The 19,141-nt window shown below is 49.8% G+C and overlaps 5 protein-coding genes across 5 annotated transcripts; 2 read left to right on the forward strand and 3 right to left on the reverse strand.

Annotated features, from left to right (window-relative positions):
• Positions 1–720: 720 nt before the first annotated feature.
• FOL3 (folylpolyglutamate synthase) lies at positions 721–2,312 on the reverse strand (the record flags this gene model as incomplete). Its single annotated transcript, XM_056211383.1, has 2 exons — positions 721–864; positions 1,035–2,312. 2 exons carry the CDS (start codon positions 2,310–2,312, stop codon positions 721–723), a joined length of 1,422 nt encoding a protein of 473 aa, XP_056074856.1.
• Positions 2,313–3,088: 776 nt separating this feature from the next.
• N0V89_002576 (uncharacterized protein) lies at positions 3,089–4,339 on the forward strand (the record flags this gene model as incomplete). The annotated part of the gene is made up of 1 exon (XM_056211384.1): positions 3,089–4,339. One exon carries the CDS (start codon positions 3,089–3,091, stop codon positions 4,337–4,339), a length of 1,251 nt encoding a protein of 416 aa, XP_056074857.1.
• A 3,895-nt stretch (positions 4,340–8,234) lies between these two features.
• On the reverse strand, positions 8,235–10,270 carry CHS3_2 (Chitin synthase, class 3; the record flags this gene model as incomplete). The annotated part of the gene is made up of 3 exons (XM_056211385.1): positions 8,235–9,345; positions 9,388–9,561; positions 9,618–10,270. The coding sequence occupies 3 exons, from the start codon at positions 10,268–10,270 to the stop codon at positions 8,235–8,237; spliced, it is 1,938 nt and encodes a 645-aa protein (XP_056074858.1).
• Positions 10,271–10,336: 66 nt separating this feature from the next.
• On the reverse strand, positions 10,337–11,047 carry CHS3_3 (Chitin synthase, class 3; the record flags this gene model as incomplete). Its single annotated transcript, XM_056211386.1, has 1 exon — positions 10,337–11,047. The coding sequence occupies one exon, from the start codon at positions 11,045–11,047 to the stop codon at positions 10,337–10,339; it is 711 nt and encodes a 236-aa protein (XP_056074859.1).
• A 3,896-nt stretch (positions 11,048–14,943) lies between these two features.
• Positions 14,944–16,170, forward strand: N0V89_002579 (uncharacterized protein; the record flags this gene model as incomplete). The annotated part of the gene is made up of 2 exons (XM_056211387.1): positions 14,944–14,947; positions 15,479–16,170. 2 exons carry the CDS (start codon positions 14,944–14,946, stop codon positions 16,168–16,170), a joined length of 696 nt encoding a protein of 231 aa, XP_056074860.1.
• Positions 16,171–19,141: the final 2,971 nt, after the last annotated feature.

A 19,141-nucleotide genomic window follows, 5' to 3' on the forward strand; every position in this document is an offset into this window, starting at 1 on the left:
GGTCAATCGATCTCCCCAGGTCGAGATGGGAGATTAGGGATGGTGGGTGGTCGTGTGCAGCCCCGTTGTGTTGCGTATTCGAGGTCTGTGCAAATTTTCCTCTATCTGATGGATCTGTGCAGAAACAAGAATCGACGAAGAATGTGCCGGAGACTTCGACTATCGTGCGTGTAAAGCGCTTGCGCTGCTCTCCAATGTAAGATTTTTATGGCGAGCAGTTGCCTGACATGTACATTCATAGCCAGTGCGAATCGTTTCTCCTTGTTGTCTATTCTGACCATCCTTTGGCCCGGCACGGTACAGAAACAAAGAGTGTTATTTTGCGTTGTCTGAAGTGTCGTGTCCAACGTCTCGTCGATGTCGCCAAGTTGATTGGAGATGGAACCACCCACGGCGCCGATGCTGTGCTGCGAAACACCCAACCGTAAAGGACTAATCCAGCAACCAATATCTCAAGACGAGTTCGCGCGTGCCCAGGCTTAGTCCAAGTCCTGTCCGCCTCCTTCTCCCCCCTTTCCACTACATCTTTCCAAGATCCCGATCGTATTCCATCATCATCCCTGGATTAAGAGCGAAACAAGTTGAGCTTCTCGTTCCGTTTGTGTGTCTCATTGGGTTGTTGCTTATTCAAATCCAACCACGAGGAGACGTCGTGGTACCGAAGTTCCAGCGACGCTTATGGGCGCATCGCCAACAGGCTTGAAACTCTTCTCCATCGGCTCATTTCCGCAAACTTTTGTGCGTCAAGTATTGGCTGATCCTGGCCTTCGAAGACTTGGGCGGTAGGTTCTCTAGATGTGTCCGAATGTCCTCAAAGTCTTCGAAAAACTTCTTCGTGGATGGAATGCTTGACACACTCCTGAACTGCGTCGTTGGAACGACTGCAACTCATTCTCCAGCTTTGAAATTTCTAGTTGCAGCTTTCTGGCATCTTCACACTCAGTTTCCAAAGGCAGATGCTGTGTTTTCAAATCTTTGGATCCGCAATCTACAGGTAAAAACGCCCATGACGATAATCACAGTGTCATACGTACCGAGTTGCGAACACCATTCGCTTGGAAAACCTCTTCATCTGCTCCTCGTGCCGCTTCATCGAGGAACTCATTCACTCGGGCTCTCTCCTCTAGGTCAATTTCTTGTATACTCGGAAACTCCTCTGAGTCCTTGTAACATCGTTGCCCAACTTGGTGCTCGCGAAAAAAATCTCCAACGAGATATAAGCTGCCCGTCAAAACGATGTGTGCGGATTTCGAGATGTATTTGGCGGCGCACAATGCCCGATACACACCGCGCTTCGATATAGCTAAGCCTCTGATGCGAGGGCAGACTTCGTGTGCGATACTCAATAGCGCTTTGGGACCCATGGGTGTCACCCAGGGCATGCCGTCCACGGGACCAAAATCCGTAGTGAGGACATAGTCTCCGGGCCTGAGCAGCGTCTCCAGGACTTGACGAGGGTCCTTTCCCTCTGTCATTGCCAGAACCCACGTTATGTGATGTGTGTTGTCCTTGTTTGGCGGGTTGTACACATTGTTAGGACTGTTTGCCGGTCTCGCCCTCAGGTTCTTCTCCACATATGCTAACAGACTTTCGGCCGCATCTGGGTTATGAGCACCATCGACTAAAACATCTTTCCTGTTGCCAAATACAACGGGGACGAACAACCTTTGTTGGCGTCCCGGCAGGGTTTGCTTGTTTCGTATCTTGCTGAGCATCTGGACGGCTTTATGCATGTTTGAGTTTAGCTTGAGGCTTTTGAGCACTTCGATATATGCGAGAAAGGCCAAAACGGCGTTATCGCGTTGAAAAGGCAGCAGTCCATCGGCGAAGTCGCGCCAAAAGCTAGTGTTGAACACATGCTCTCTGAGATCTACAGTGTCCACAAGGAGTCGGGGTCCGGCTCCAATCTCTTTCGCATAATCTTCGATGACCTCGTGCACACCGAAGTCGTTCATAGGGTTGACGATGAATGGGACATTGGGTCGCAGTATACCGGCTTTGTGCGACGCGATCTCTTCGAGCGTGTTGCCCAAAAAGCCTTGGTGATCGCGAGCAATCTTGGAGATGACTGAGACGACCTGGTTGTTCAAGATGTTGGTAGCATCGAGCTTGCCGCCCATGCCCACCTCTATGATCCCAACGTCGACCTTCTTCTCGTTAAAAAGCGTGAAGGCTGTTGCGGTGAGGAGCTCGAATTCCGAGGCGTTGATGTTCTCCCGCTCGCTTAGCTGTTTGTAATGATTCTCGACCCTGAGAAATTCCTTCTCGGAAACAGGTTCGTTGTTGATGTTGATACAGTCCCATCTATTCATGGTAAGAGGAGGGTCGGGGACAGGCGATCACGTGATTAGCATACCTGTTGACTATATGAGGCGATGTGAAGCGGCCATTGTTGAGATTTCTACACGTCAACAGGTTGCTCGTGTAGCCACATATTGAGCCTTTGCCGTTAGTCCCCGCGACGTGTACGGCTTTCCAGGGGAACTGGACGTTCTGGAGCAGACGGCCAATGCGCTCGAGCCCCGGCTGGATCATGGGCACGGGTTGTGAACGACTAGAGCCACATGGACGTTTGTGGGCAGTTGCGGGGTGTTTTGGGAGTTTTGAAACGAAGAGTCACAGTGTCCTGCAGACGGTGATGAGTCGAAGGCTTCGGTGGACGAGGACGCAGCTTGGCATTTTCGGGGATTAAGATGCGGCCAGTGCGCGGTCCGTCACGTGATTTCCGCAGCCCCAGGCCGTCAGCGAGCATCAAACAAGAGGATACAGCAACACAGCGCGCAGCCCGAGACGAGCATCTATCCTGCCCATCTGGTGCGCTGTCGTGTCGTTCCCAGCCACTGCCCGCCCGCCGTGCGATACATAGCCGGCGTGCGCGCACATTGCGCCATTGCATTCCTCCCACGACTGCGACCATTCTTCCTCAGCCTCACTGTTTAGGCAGGGTCCGCTCGGCTCGCGCCCGCCGCCCCCGTCTTCATCCTCAGGCACCTCGCCGAGTCGCCACATCAACAGCAGCATCTGCCCCCATCGCCCATCGCGCATCGCCCGCCGTCTACCTCTGCCTTCGTCCGCTGCCCTGCACACAATGGGCCTTCCAGTGTGGCGCGCGCCGTCCCCCGAGGCTCCATCGCATGCGCTCAAGGACCCCGCCAGCCTTTCGCGGTCGCCCATCAGAAGGCGCCGGCCCACGCGTTCGCCCAGGTCGCGCGACTTGGACGTGCAGACGCTGCGATCCGCAACGCGCCCTGCGAGACCCTATCCGCCTGCGCCAAACGTCCCTGCGCGCAACCTCCAGCGACGCGAAGAGCTCACGCCCCATGACGATGGCTCGTCTTCGCGCGCGTACTTCCGCCTCGTGACAGATGCCGAACGTCGCACGACGCCCGCACTCACCCCCAACTTTGCCCCTGCCATACATGTCGAACATCGGCGGAGCGGACCGGTCCTGCGTCGACATGGGCTTGCCCGGACTCACACCCTCGGACGGTCCGGCAATCGCTCGCCTGTTCCCTTTGGGCATGTGCCGGCGGATGCAGACGAGGACAGCAGCGACAACGCAGTAGGCTTCCCACCACTACGTCGAATGGGTCGCCGCACCATCGCAGATGGTCCATTGCCTTCCAGCTCTTTGCGGGAGTCCTGGAGCCCCGCTACGACCCTCGATGGCTTGGGTGATCGCGAGCGCAGCATGAGTCCGGTAGTCGACGATCACTGGGAAACGATGCTCACCAGCGTCGCGCCCGATCCTCTGGCTCCCACTGCAGAATCCTCCTTCGCCTCGGCCGCAGCATCTGCTTCCTTCTCCAACCCTAGTTCGCGCGCCGGAAGCTCCAACTCGAATTCAGCCTCTTCTTCACGGACCCACCTGACGGTACCTTCGAGGCGTCAATCCTGGTCGGCTGACTTTCTGCGCGCGTGCGACACATCTGAAGATGACAGTGCGTCCGACACAGAAGCAGAGGATGATATCCTCGATTCAAATTCGATGCGCCCAAGACCCACAGCGGGCACCGCATCGAACAGGCCGCCTCCCCCACGAGGTTTCTACTCGCGTGTCATCCGTGAGCAGTCGCGGGAGTCGACGGGCTACGTGCGAAGCTTCTACGGCGAAGTGCCCTTTGAGCACGCTCGTCGGATGGAGGAGCAGCTAGCGGCCGAAGAACGTGCCACCACTGACGAAGAGATGCCGCTGGACCAGGAGCTCCGCGATGCGCGAGCCCTCCTGGAGAGACTTGCACGGAGGGAAGATGTCTCTGACGACTTCTGGGCCTCCGTGGGCCTGCGACGACCCGTTGCTGACCGCGTGGAGCGGATCCAGCAGCGCGAGCGCCTGTAACGATATCCTATCATGACATGATCTTGGACCTGCTGGCCGGTCTGACACGCGATTCTTTCTTGGAGCGAGATGCACTCGCTCTCTGTACGAACACAGCGTTGGTGTTGTGTCGACTTTTCGGTATCATCTTATGTTCATTCTCTTTGGAATGGGTGGCTTGCAAGCTTCACTCCTAATGTGTGCATTTACAAAAGCTATGGGTGGGGGCGTTGAACTGTCATGTTATGTTAGTATGTGTGCAATTTTCCGTTGGGATCGGTCTGGGCTGTATTCTTGACAGGCGGAGGTGGGTGTGGATGGCCACGTCCGGTGTTGCCTCATATTCCTTTTCAAACTTGTTACGAGACATGTGTATTCCTATCTAGGCCGGATGTGCTACCCATGGTAGACGAGGGGCTATTATAAGGCAACGGATCGAAATAAAAGTGTCGGCACCTCATGCTTGACTTCAGATTATGTGTCCTCACGCTTGGCATTATTCTTGTCATGGTTCGCTTGATTCTTCCAGTATTTGTCTCCATCCGCCGTGTAACATGTCTCAAGGCTCGTTTTCGCTCCTGCTTAGTTGGTGCCCCTTCAAATGTAACTTCAGGTGGGTGATTTATTCCCTCCCATCTACAAGCGACAAAGTCCAGCCTCTACATACCATGGGTAATCGTCTGAATCGTCGTCTCTTTGCAGAGAACGGAGTTTAACAGTTGACCATCTTAGACCTGGTGTGGATACTGATTGTTGAGGAATAAACTGACAGTGCTTGAACTGGCAGAGCGACGGGAGCGGCGCCGTTGTACGTTAACATACGCCTTCATCCCGGATATCAAGGCCCCTTTCGAAAAGAAGGTCCAAAGCTTGGGTCTGGCACTGCAAAAGTCGAGGTCTTTTCGGTTTGCGAGGTCCTACATGAGGTGTAATAATTGTTAGCTGGCTGTGTATGAACGCGGCATTGCAGCACCAGCAAACGTGGCGATACGATAGGGCACTAAGCGGCGTGTAGTGCGTGGGACGACGCTGAGAAATTGACTCATATTAGTCGAAGTGATTTTTGGAACGTACTGCTCTTATTCTGACTATGTCATTGCTGTCCTTGAAAGAAATAAAGTGGCGTAAAGAGGTTAACGGGATGGAGACAAAAAGTAAGCCTATATCCCCTTCAAATAACAATGCAAAATTTTGCAAGCCAATAGGAGGGCTTCTATCAGACACAACGTGGCGAAGCTGGTGAACAGCATTACACATATACGCGCTCATGGTGTGTGATGCACGTGGCGCCGGAACATGCCACCTTCTACTTTAACTCGTCCCATTACCATGGGCACCACACAGTATCAGCGCGGCACTGGGATACTTGGAGTTTAGTAACGACTGCAGGATTCGTCTCCAAAGGAGCTGTGGTGAACTTTCGAAAAGTCTTGGGGGTGATGGGCTTTAGTGGTTTGACTTAAGGAAATTTTGAGAATGGCTTCAGTTGGACATACGAACAGTATTCGCTGTGCTCGTAAAGTCAAGTCTTTGAGCGACAGAATTTTCTACCGACCCTTGCTAAAGGATTGAGAAGACAGTTGGTAGAGGACAAACCCAAGCACTAATATTATATGGTCATGTCAGCCCTCTCACCTTCATCAGGATTTTCTCCCAATACATGCTTCAAGTCTCTACTTCAGGTGTACCGCGCCAAAGCCGTACCTACTCAGGCCATTTTCTAGTCTCCAATCCTTCGGGCTCATAGTGTCGATATCGAATTGGTCCACCAACACAGCAAAGCTAAGAAGCATCTCGTACTTTGCGAAGTGTCGACTAGGGCATATATGCTCACTCTTACTATAGAGCATATACTTACCTTGTAAGCTAATTAACGAAAAATCGCCTTCTTAGATGAGGAAGCATTCGGCTCAGAAATCGTCTAGTGCATGTTTGCGCCCGGAAGAGTCCACAGAGTTCTAGTATGGTTAATAATACTAGATATGGCTGGATACCATAACCGTCTGATCTCTCTTTAAGGCCAATAAGTCTAGGTCATGAGGTTTCTTAACAGTCCGAATTAATAGAGAAGCTGTGTGCAGACGCAGCACCTCATAGACTAAAGGAGAGCATGATTAATTATCTTTAATATAGGGGATGAGCCATAGGGGCTAGGGGCTGTGTTAAGTGCTACTTTTAACTGCTTGTAGAGGTCTCTATTGCGGATAATCTTGAAAAGAGACCAGAAAGTGGCTGGTATTACGTTTAATGTAAAGCTGCTTCTTGTTACGTAATGCTCCCTAACAGCAGACAGAGTCACAGGGTCACAGGAACGACTTACGCCCACATAATGATCAGGTCACTAGCCGCTATTACATCCTCATGGAATAGGCCTTCGGTTGCGTTGAACAGCTTGTTCCTCCTCTTTATTACTCCCAGTCTCTATGCGGGCCCCCATTCACTGTCCTCTTCCTGCTTTTCCTTACTTTTCCGTACAGCTTCGTTTCTCCAGCGCTTGACGGCAGCTAGACATTCTGAATTCATGAACCGTGGTAACCCCCGCGGTCAGGAACGGGACATTATCGTCGGACTCTGTGAATTTTTTTTCATGTCTGGTTTCAGGTAGAGCATTTTGTAACAGTAGAAAGAGACGATACCGCAACGGAACACAAACTTACGCAGAAATATATAAAGATCGGTAGGTCTACCCAGTCCTCACTATCATCGAAGTCTTTGTATCTCCCTTACCGATTGCGGAGTAACCATGGGACCAACTCATCCATACTCTTCTTTAAGAATGTATCGTTAAAGAAAAGAACCTAGTTACGGATTAGGCACTGCGCTAGGTAGACATTACTACCCGGATATAGTCTTAACCCAGCTCCTAAGTCGTTAGCAATATTAGTATCGCAGATCCTCTTTAGCGCCTTAAACAAGCGCCCGAACATTTAAGCACTCACGTGGTTCCAGTTGAGGTGGCTATCCGTCGTCAAGGCTTTACGTATTAGATTCGTGCCAGAGACTAGGATGAATCTAAATCCGATTCTATAAAACCAGACCTGTATATTTTCCCTATCTTACTTTCTAGGGAGGCGTTAGTCAGGGTCTCATACAGCGTAGGTAGAGGGCAATACACATATAAGAAGGTAGAAGCTAGCTTAGTGTCGCCCAGAGCGAATATTCACGTATGTGAGGTTACCAGAAGTTCTTTCGCGCCAGTCCTCATTATTAAAAGGTAGTACGCGATAATAGGTATAAGAATAGCGATTATAATTATACTAAAGGTATAGGTAGGCATTATAACAAGGCTATCTATCTGCCGCAACCTTGATCGCTGCGGCTGCAGGTTTTGATGCCGTCTTGTTCCGGTGGAGTTGATGAATCGCAGCTAATTTCTTCCAATTTTTCATCATAGCGAACGAAATTGCTGAGCATCAACAAGAGCACTGTGATTCCTGCCGACGAGAGCATGCTTTGTGGATAGAAACGGAAGGATTATGTCTGAATTACAGGATCTGTACCTGTATATCTCGGGAAGAATAAGGGAGTGGGAGGAAGAAAATTGATGATGATAGAATGGTATCCGCGAACCAGCAGCTACCATAATAAGAAGACTTCGAATATTGCCGTTCGAAAGCGTCGGGGGAAGCTTAGGTCCTGGGTTTGCACCACCAGTTGATTTACATTCTACATGCAAGAGCTGAGTTCCCTAAGAACTACGACAACATGCAACTATTGAGAATTCATTGACGAACAATGACCTTTTCTATGAGAACGCCAGGCTATATGCCGTGGTTATCTTTTGCTGACCAGCCATATCAGACCTGTCCTGCATAGGAACCAAAGGAAGCCGAAAAAGCGTATAAGCGACAGAATTGCCGTGGCGTAGAGTAGGATACGGAAGTAAAGTGGCGTTCTCGTCGTTGATGCTTCCTGTTCAGTTTGTCAGCCTCTTCTTGAAGTCATGCAAAGAGACACGTACCCCAACGCCCACAGATAAAAAGTCATCGCTGGTTACGCCAATGATCAATACAATGTTGGATAACAACCAGGAATATACGAGTCCAGTGCGAAAGCTCTTGTACGAGTCTTCGGTATCTTTTCTCTGTGACCCGCCATCATGGGGTTTACTAGGAGTAAGGGCGCGCTTAACCACTTTCTCAAACTTCTCATCAATGTCTTCTGGCTCTTGCTCTACTTCCTCAACGAGCGTCTCTTCCCCTTTGATAATGGTAGCGGAAGGTAGGGATTCTGCGACATCGGATCCCTTCGTGCCCCAACTGACGTCGTGCCAGTTGTTGAACGCGTAGACCATCAACACGTTGATGTAAGTTGACATGAGTATCAGGTACTGCGGAAAGGAATGGAACATATGCCATGGATCGAGGTACAGAAAACTCGCAATAAAGTTCAGCCCGTATATGGTTATGAGGGCAATCAGGATCAAGCCTGCTACTCCGGTTTTGCCGCCGAAGAAAGAGTCGAAAAAGGCTTTCCCGGAATCGACGCTGATTTGATCCTCGATCGGCTTGGTGCTAAAAGCACGGTACACTAGATAGGTCGTCAAGACGAGGATGTATGCCTGTATGGCACCGAAAACGACGAACGAAGCTAGGTAGCTCTTTCGGGAGCCCTTGGGTCGGTTGCCCAATGCAAGGATGAACTGCAAGATAAGGAAGGCAACATATATGTATCCGATGACAACGTTGAGTATAGGAGTCACTTTGTCGCCGAATGGCCAGCCGTGGTAATCGGCTTTGGGCTGTGGAGTGCCAACCAGATTCATGATGACAGTAGTGGTGAGGTAGTAAGAGGCAAGGGAGAACCAAGTGAAGATGACTTGGGTCACATTGTAGATGAGCTGGACGTGCAGGAAGAAAAGTCGCACGATACCGTGGCCGGATTGGTAGAGTCGCCCGAAGTGCATGATCGAATACAAAGACGCTGCAAAGGATCCATTAAGCCATCTTCGTCGCTGCCCAATAAATTCGGCTGCGCCATCGGGAACGTCGGTCTCGCCTTTCGATGCTTTCACGTAGGACAAGTGCCTACCCAATCAGTATTGGACAAATGCCAAGAGAAATACTTACCAGCTTTGCCCGGCTTTCGCCACGAGCTCGAAGCACAATATTCGATCCTCGGCCATGAACATGTTCTTTTTGAAGATGTTCATCCCGTCGATGCCCTTTGGTCCTAGCAGCTTGGACAGAGTGTGGTCCCCATGAAAATACTGCTCGAGAGGACGTCCCATGATCGCTCTGAAGCTAAACAGCAATGCGAAATCAGTACGACTCAGAGTGAATTAGCAATAGGTACTCACCGGTATGCAGAAAAGGCGCCAGGCAGAACACTGACGTAGCCGAACGCACTTTCGAGGGGCTTGTCGAGGACATTAGATATCTTGTACTCAAAGTTTTGGACGGCGACCAGTGGGTTGAGCAGCGCCTTTCCACCTTCAAGCATGGCATGGATTTCGCCACAGGCTCCCCCCAAGTGTTTGTCGTTATAGAAGGCTTCCCAAAGTGCGAGTAATGACCTCGGACCTGGTTTAGTCCCAGCATCAATCAAAATTGCAACTTCCGGGTTCAGTATCCTACCAAAAGCGTTGAACAACCAGCGATGAGAGTTGATCTTCTTGCTATTCTTCTGTTTGAGGCAGAAGATGAATTGTACAGGTGGAAGGTTGGCCGATGATCCATCATTGGCATTAGGCCGGACGAGATTGTGCTCTGGCGTGACAGAAATCTGGCTAGTGTATTCGAAGATGTGTGCGACCGTCTCCTTGCCATTGACATCCTTTTTGAGGATTCCATCCTGATAGATGCCAACAGTGGCCAGGACATCAAACACATCTTTATCAACATTGTCAATGCCGTCAAAGACGAGGCACACAACGATCTTCTGCCACGCTGGGCCACCAACATCCCAAAATTGCGAGCGCTTTAGGTTGGCAATGTCGCGGATGTTGCGCATCGTGCCGTGTAACGTACGAGCAAGGAGAACCTTCAAGTTGTCAGTGTCCTCAGGTCTCAGATTGATCTACTGGGATGAGAATTGGGCTGTAGAAGGGTCCTTTCTAACCTTATCTTCGTTGTAATACGTGATGGCGATAAGTAGCTCTGTGTGTCGATTGAACATGGCTGGGCGAAGATTGTAACCATTGGCGAGAGTGAAATCGTTAGGATCACAAGTGGCTGCAGTATAGCGTAGCTTAGTGAACTCTTCATCATATGTTCCTTCCGCATTACGATGGTGCGGCTCTATAGCATTCTGCACAGCGCTTGGGACGGGATAGTCGACACTCAAGATTGAGCCCTGGACCAGCTTGATCTTGCGAGTTTTGGACCGTTTGACACCTTGACGAACAGTGTGCTGCCGTCGTACCCAGCTGTTATCCGTGAGTGCAGGCTCATGGTCATAGCCGTAGTCGTGGGCTTCGTCGTGAAAATCGCCGCCATAGTCGGCGTTTGGAGGATGCGATGAGAGAGCCGTGTCCGTAAGACTGTAGACAGAAGATGGGGGCGGAGGTGGTGCGTAATACCCCGGTTGCTCGTAAGGGCCATCGTCCAGCAGCCGGTGATCGGCTTCGTCTCTAGGCGAAGTCAAAGGCGAAGTCAAGGGCGGGTCATGTAGCTGATGCTGTGGATAATGCTCCGCATCTCTTTGGAGACCATCAGGTGGATCCACTGGATTCGCAGCGTACTGAGGAGTAGCAAGGTCTTGCAGCTGATACCCGGGAGGACGCTCCATGCCTCTCGTAGTCCAACAATATCACGTGTAAAGCGATTCACCCAAGGAAATGTAAATATGAAGCAAGAGTCCCAACGTAAGCAACGAATGGATTCCAAGTAGTTGCGAAAAGCTAGATGAGACGAATAAGTTCACATGTTCACACCTCTCCTAATCTTCGATCGCCCTTGCTGTCAACGAAAAGGGTCGGCGTGCGCCCGGCTAAAAATAGTCGGCTACAACAGTTGTCACGGTCAGGTCAGGGACCCGCGAAACAGCGGAGGAGTGAAGTGCAAGGGAGCGGAACCCATGGTTAGAGCGCCGATGCAGCATCGCATCGTCTTTGGCTGGGGGAAAGATCCAAGGGTGTTGGTGACGGGGTCCTTCTGGGCACCTGGGCATCAACGCGTTCCTGGCGCCAAGTCCAGAAAGGTACCTAGGTACCTGCACCGCCACGAACTCAGCGCAAGATGCTTGGCTGCCACCACAGATAACGTCTTTGATCGAAATTGTACAGCTTGGCTCTCAATGACTTCAGCCACCGCAGCAGACTACGTGTGGCTCGCGTGGCTGTGGGCGCTACCCCTTTTCGGCACCCAGTAGTTTTCATCGCCTTCAATAGTATGCTTGGCAACGCATTTTGTTCAGCCCTAAAGGTCACCATGTCGCGACAAGACCTGCGCGCGGCGGCCTTTATACAAGGCCTCGAGTTTGTCGTCGGGGTTCATAGTTTGTTTAGATCTTTACGCAAACGACGGGTAAATGACGTCTTATCAAAATACTGTGGTGAGTTGTTGAGTAGCAGACCATCACAACCCGCGTTACCTTACTTATATTGTCTTAGTGCGACTCTTGCAGAGTGCGCAAGGTCCGTGTCCACCTTGCTTTTCGTATGCACACCTTTGAACAGATAGCAGGTCAGATGTGATCGTGACGACCCTTGCGGCAATTGTGTCGACGGCAACAGTGCATGCATACGCACAGCATCTTCCCTTCGACGAAGTCGAAATGCTTCCAAACGCCGAAGAACCACAGAGGGCACGCCAGCACAGTCAAAGAAGAGCAGCCGGCGGCATGACTTTGACCCCTCCACATCGCCTTCTACGTACTCTCCGACGGTGTCCGAATCGCCGTCCGTCATTGGAGCTCAGGACTTCATTCGGTGGCAAATCGATTCCGCTCAGTATATGTCTTCGGAGAGACTTGGAGTCTTGAACTCTGCAATGTCCTTCGTGAACCATCTTCTCCGAGCCAGCAAACCCAACACCTACAATGCTCATGCCGGTCGAGTCGCCAACGTCATGGAAGGCATTACGTATCCATCAATTGAGCTTTTGTACTGGATGCTTCGCGGTTCGATGTTACTCCTCCTCCAAATCATCTTTAGTCTAATCATTCGAGGTAGAATTAAAAGGCAACAACATCGGGCCGCACGTGTTGGATTACTTCAAGCATGTCTCGCCGAGGTCTCTGAAAGCTATGGGCCTTGCGCTTATCAATCGATCTGGAAGCTCCGAAATCTTACTTCTCTACTCAATCTGCGTCAACTCAGCCGCATTCAAATTCATAAATACCATACTCTCAGGTAGTGATATCGGACATGTCGAAGACGGGGTGCGCTCACGCGCAGCAACATATCACAGCAGCGTGAAGCTGGCCATGGCTCGTATCCAACTTCTGTCTACTCCTTCGCTGGTCTTTCTTCAGGCTCTCTTGTGCAGTGTAAGCTCAACGCTCGAATGTACAAGCTGTACTGACGTTATCAACAGGCCTTTATTGCGCAGGGTACAGGAGATTCCACATCTTGCTGGGCTTTTATTTCCGCGGCATGTAAAGTATGTGAGGATCTTGATCTACGCTCTCGGATCGAAGCTTGTCGCACCGAAACAGAAGACGATGAAGAGGCCTTCTATTGCTATATCTGGTGTCATATCCTAGACAAGAATTACTCCATGATGCTCGGGAGAAGTCGCTGCCTCTTGGAGTCTGATGGGGTAGACTTGGCCATCTCTCACCCTCTCAACCGGTCAATGTCGTCGCTGCTGACGACATACCTCCATTTTGTGCCTATACAGGCTTTGTTCATCTCTGATCTTCACCCTTCAAAGATAGTGAACGATAGCTCACTTGTGGCAGGCGTAGAATTCGCAGTGCATGATCTCCTAGACAGACTACAGCGCGTGCATGCACGCATTAGCGCGGTGAGCTACTTCAACTGCAGCTTGCAACTTAGGATCTAATAGTGTGCAGTTACATGGACCTTCGAGCTCATGGGATGGTCTACATACCGCAAGTGAACTGAATGCCATTCAATTCTCATACCATTCCTTGCGCACGTCCATTCTTCGTTCTCGACAGATTTGTTTGCCAACAAAGCCTCATATCGACACCGACTGTCTGGAGTCTGCGCGCATGGCGATGGCAACTTTGCGCGCAATTCAGGAGTCATCCATGACTATTACCGACAGCCGATGCCACATCGCATACATGCATTGGTATTGGTCATGACACACGCTTCACGTATCCTTACTGACCAAGCCAGGACCGCGTTATACCACCCACTGACACCATTCTTTGTGTTATTCTGCAACGTCGTTGCGACTTCCCACAAAGAAGACTTCGAGACACTTGAGCTTGTCACATCGCAGCTTGACGGCCTTGCGGACCGGAGCCCGTCAATTGCCAGGCTACAAGCTCTGTTCAAAACCTTCGTCGGCCTTTGCAAAGGCCTAATTGTGAACGACACGGACTGTCGCAGCCCAACTACGAGGCAAGGGGACTACGGAACGCATGATAAATCCACGCGAGACTTCGTCGTCACCTCGCATCCCTCTCTTCCTCTCGTCACCGAACAGACGTACACTGACCGACTTGGGGAGGCTCTTTTGCCACAGCAATCGTCGTCCACTGCGGCCACTCCAATCGATTTGACAGATATTCATCATGACATTGTTACCCCCCTTGATCCAGGCTGGGAGCTCTTCGATATCCAGCCTACCCTTGACTGGCTGGATGCAGACTTCTCTTTCTTCGATAGTGCATAAAGATAGTGCATAAAATAACTCCTGAAAAAGGAGAGCTATAACTCTTGTCCCTTTCGCTACAGTGAATTGGCGTGAATTGTTTTAGGGCTTTTGGACGCCAAGAGCACTTATCGGCTTGTGTGCAACACGATCAGATAGCTCAACATCGATTCGAGAAACAAAGTCCTTGTCTCAGGCGAAGAGCGGCACGGAAATCCAAGGATTGGAATTCTGGCGACTTGTCTAGCCAAGCCAACTAGCGCCTCTTGCACAAGGGTACCGTCCCCTCATCGAACATGCCGAAACACTCAAACTGTGTCCCGCGGTGTTATAGGGTGTCGGACGCGCCGAAAAAAGTTCAAGAGGTACACTCTATCGCTGGCAAATTTGTGGCCGACTAAAAATAGCCGGGGAGCTCGGAGCCGGAAGCTCAAGTGTACGATTCGCGCAAGATAAACACCAGCACGTTGTATAAAATTTGTCGAAAGAGCTACCATGTTTTAACAAATTAATCGTTTCAGCTTAGCTTCAACCTTTATTATCGTTACAGTTTCATTTCTCACACATTCTCATCTCAGTACGTCGGAACCATCATTTACACATCTTTGATATCACGTGCCGTTCCGTTCAGTCCGCGTGCTGCTCCTCGAAGGCTACTTAGTAGCGACTATGAACGTCTCAATTGAACTCGATCATCCCGATGCCACATTTACCAATGGGGACACGATATACGGGCGCGTTGTTGTCTACTGTCCAAATACTACGATTATTGTCTCCAAGATCTCAGCCAGTCTCACTGGCGAAACCACATCCGTCCTCACAGATACGACTGGGCTGTTCATGAATCACAGAGAAGAAGAGAAGCATTGCGTAGGTTCACACATTACATTCATCATGGGTAAGCTAAGGATTCGAAGCTTGTACATGAAAGCCAAGTTCTGCTCCCAAATTGGAACAGAGAGGACAACACAAGGGTAGAAAGTCTAAAGCTTGGATTTGGATATCATCGCTTCGAATTTGCGCTCAAGGTATTTATTCTCGATCCCGAAGATTGAAACCAGCCTCTTACCATGACTTCAGCTTCCTTGGTTCCCGGAATGCCCAACGTGTCCTCCAAATTCTCCATTGTTCGACGATGGTATTAGAAACTTTGGACCGTCGAAGCTTCCACCATCTATGGAAGATCTTGTCAGGGGGGCCAATACGTCGTATCGGGTAGATGTGGCAGTGACAACTTACAAGAACTTGTTCAAGTCAACTACACGAAGGGTATGAACTGTGGAGTTCTCGTCACTTCAGTCGTATACTGACATTCAATTCAAGTGCACACGAATCAACGTATGGCCAATTGATACAAGTCCCGATTCTGCACTTATAACACTGCCACACTCATTTCAAAGCACAAAGTCTGTCACGGCAAGCATCCTAGGACCTCCCGAATTATCCACACCTACGAGCACGCGCAACGCTATGCAGCTTCTGTCCACCGTCACGGAGCCCACACGCCTCCTCATCACCGCGAGCTTTCCTCAAGATTTTTGTCTTTCAACTGGAAGCGCTCGCAACGTCGCATTGCGCCTCACTGCCAAGGGGTTGAACAACAGCGCACATTTCCTTTTCCTCTCAAGTTTCCAGCTACTGCTCTTCGCGTATACCGACATCCGTGCTGGTTCAGCTTCAAGCGGTCAGATGAGCTGCTGGACGATACAATCGCTCAGTAACCTCAACTTGAGACTTGCGCTGGGCGACGAAGAAGGAGAATGCGACATCGACCCCACGCTGTGGTGCGATAAACGCGTTCCAGAGACAGCGGTACCCAACTTCGACGCCTGCAACATATCGCGTAGATACGAGGCCGAAATTCTGCTAGGGCTGCAGTGTAGGCATGCAGGAAAGGCTGGACGCGTCTCTGTCGTGCAGTTGCGTGTACCTGTGCGGATCGGATCCGGTTTGATGCCAGGGAGAAAGCTTGAAGATCTGGAGACTATGGAGATAAGGCTTGGATTACAGAGAGAATCAGTGGTAGGGCAGGTGTCGTCGATGGAAGAATTTGGAGAGAAAGAAGCGTTTCCGGCGCCGCCGACGTACGAGGAGGCGACGCAGAGGCCCGAGGAGAGGTGACATAGAGAGAACCCAGTGTACACTAACGACAGCTTATGAATCTAAATATGTGATGTCCCATCCAGTGAATATGAGTCTACGTCTTGGTATGTATTGCTTTTGTACCAAATCACGAGCCTGCGGTATTTCATAGGGTATCAATAGCCTTAGGTATTGAGTGCTGACTCAGAACAAGGGCAATTGCTTCGATGAACATAATCCAGGGTAAAGTCCGAGCAGTAACTAGGATTGCAATCCAATGGACCAGAACCCACCACAGAAATCTAAGGTTTTATTTCCTACACGCGACTTGAGGTTGCGAGGTGCTAATCTTTGTATTCTGTGGCAAGTTTCCAAGATTACTTGACAGGCAGTGCGCAATGCACACGAAGGTTATGCGGGAAGCTCCGTTTGCTTTCCTCTACAAATCACCATTTGTGGCTTGAACAAGCACGTTTCGAAAAGCTCGTACCTGCTAATCCATTGTACATAGTAGTCAGCATGGGAAATCGCCTACCGATCAGCAGGCAGAGGCACTTTTCAAGCCAATGTACGTCCAGGAATTATCGTGCGTTCACACCCATCTGTATGGGCTGCACCGACCTCTCCGTGAATGCTGAACCGCAGCCAGAACGTCCCGTGGGCATCTTGGAACGTTCTTTTTCTTGGGACGAGCCATTATGATGACGTGAGCAGCTTGCAACCGCACAAAATGTTCACATACTATCGCTAACCAGCCTCCAAAACCCCTTTCTTCGTCAGGATCAACTGAAGAAGCCCTCGTAGCGAAGGTCGGCAGCCTGTCTAACTGAGATTTGGCTATCTCTGTCTACTCCGGTACAGCTCTCTCAAGTTTGTTTCTGGTCATCGCGGCCGTCGGTATGGACATTATGTCGCCCTCTGCAGCGGCTCATCTCACAGAATTTCTGGTGGAAACAATAGAAACATCATCCGCGACCGTTGTCTAATCTTCATGGGCCAGCACCTCTCGCGCGATGCGATTTCGCCGAAATGACCGACACTAGGAAGTATATCAATGCGATCATGGATCCTATATGTGTCCTAAATAATGTAAAGTCTAATGCGGACTGACGTGTATGCTACGAGGTAGTTAGCTGGTAGACTGTACGTCACATTGGATTTAAGTTTCTGGGCTACCATTCCCCCACTTTTTTTTATTATCGTTTGTGAGAGGAATATGCCACCTCCTAGGGCGCTAGAATTAGAAGGTTAAGAATTTTTAAGCGATGTAATTACTATAGGGTGTAAAGTATTAGTCTGACTACTCTAGTGCACTTATTCTGATAGTTCAGTACCCTATTTTAGGCTCTACTAGGCCTAATAGATAAGTTCAACAAGATCTAGCTAATACTTCAAGTTTCTTCCCTACAGTAACTATGTCGCTTAGAAAATCTTAATCTTCTAATTCAAGCGCCCTAGGAGGTGACACAGTCTTTCCACAAAGCACTGATATACTGCTAATGCAAATACACTAGGTGTGCTAGTTTTGCGATGTGATACGTTCTTACTCTGACTTTGGGTAGTTCATCCCCACATCCGAGTTCCACCTGACCTAAAATTAACTTAAGCTGCTAATGTGAACATCGACTTCTTAAGCATCACGGAATATCGAGTGAACTGTTAGAAAGCATGGCGCAATATGCCGATACTCCATCCTATGACAAGCAGCCTTATGTGCGTGAGCACCCAGACGGCATCCACATGTATGTACTTCTCCAAGTAACGTAGTCTCGAAACTCTCAACAGCTCCATCGTTGCTCGCATACCCGTTTTTGCCACCGTCACTTTCACTACTGCTTGCTTGGATCGAGAGCACTCCCTGGGCCACACGAAGAGAATTTGAAGAATCGGTGAGTGAATGATGGGTAATCGTACAGCTGTCATCCTACTGAACGAAGCTAGTGAACATTGTTACTGTTACTGTTACTATCCTGCACCGTAAAGTATAAAACGTAGTCCAAAATACCAATCGCTTGCTTCAACCTGAGGTCAGCATCGCCTCTAGGGCATAAAGTTAGGCTGATCTGTCATGGGCATTTGCGAATTAACTGTTGCGGTATCAAGTATTGAGTTGAATTGCCTTTGTGTGAATGCGAACTGTGACGGTGTTGCCATTAGTCTACGAAGAGTGGTCTAACACACTACCTTTGACGACACTTTTTCTGCTACATACGGTATCATTATGTGGCCATCAGCCGAAGGCAAAACTTACAGCAAGGCCACAATTTTAAATGGCTTTGGATCGGGGAAACTAACCTGATAAGGTTCTCCGAGCGGATTTCGAAGATCTCAAGCACGCAAGACCTAGCAGGTGTAGACTTTAATCCAATCCACCGCTCGCTAAATCAGACCCTGGGCTTTGCACGGGTCCTATCACCAGGGGATACAGTAAGTCAGTGTTCTTCGCACCAACATCCGAACGCTGACTCATTTGCTAACGACTCAAATCAAAAACCACGCCTCACACCATTGGGGGAGAGCTCAGGTCTAGATATCTGGTCAGGCAGACAACACCCCACAGGATGGAGTAGAATATTATGTGCGTGCAATGCAGGCTGGATTAACATCACGATGCGTAACACATTACAGTGTCTCCTCTGAGGGCCAACGGATCGAAGCTCTTTGGGATCGGAGAGCTCGTTGCACGGTGTATAATCACATCAACATTAGGCAGACAGGTAGGCAATTTCCGTCCACTATCACATTAACACCAGCACTGTTGAAATATCAGCTCCGCCAAGCTAGCATGACTGTAATCAACATGATTTTACTCTGCTGCTTCATATTATTTCGATTTTGTCTGGTTACTGATCTTGCGAGCCGATCGAACTCTCCTTGTTGGGTTATTGGGCTATTTTTGAGGATTTGTTTAATGGACTGACAGAAAGCGGCGGCAACAAGAAAGATACCACGATGCATGAAATTTGAAACAAGTCAACAAGGACTTGATACTAGAAGAACAGTCGATCAG

The sequence above is a fragment of the Didymosphaeria variabile genome, assembly GCF_027946475.1.
Source record: "Didymosphaeria variabile strain IMI 356815 chromosome Unknown scaffold_2, whole genome shotgun sequence".
Classification (NCBI taxonomy): domain Eukaryota; kingdom Fungi; phylum Ascomycota; class Dothideomycetes; order Pleosporales; family Didymosphaeriaceae; genus Didymosphaeria; species Didymosphaeria variabile.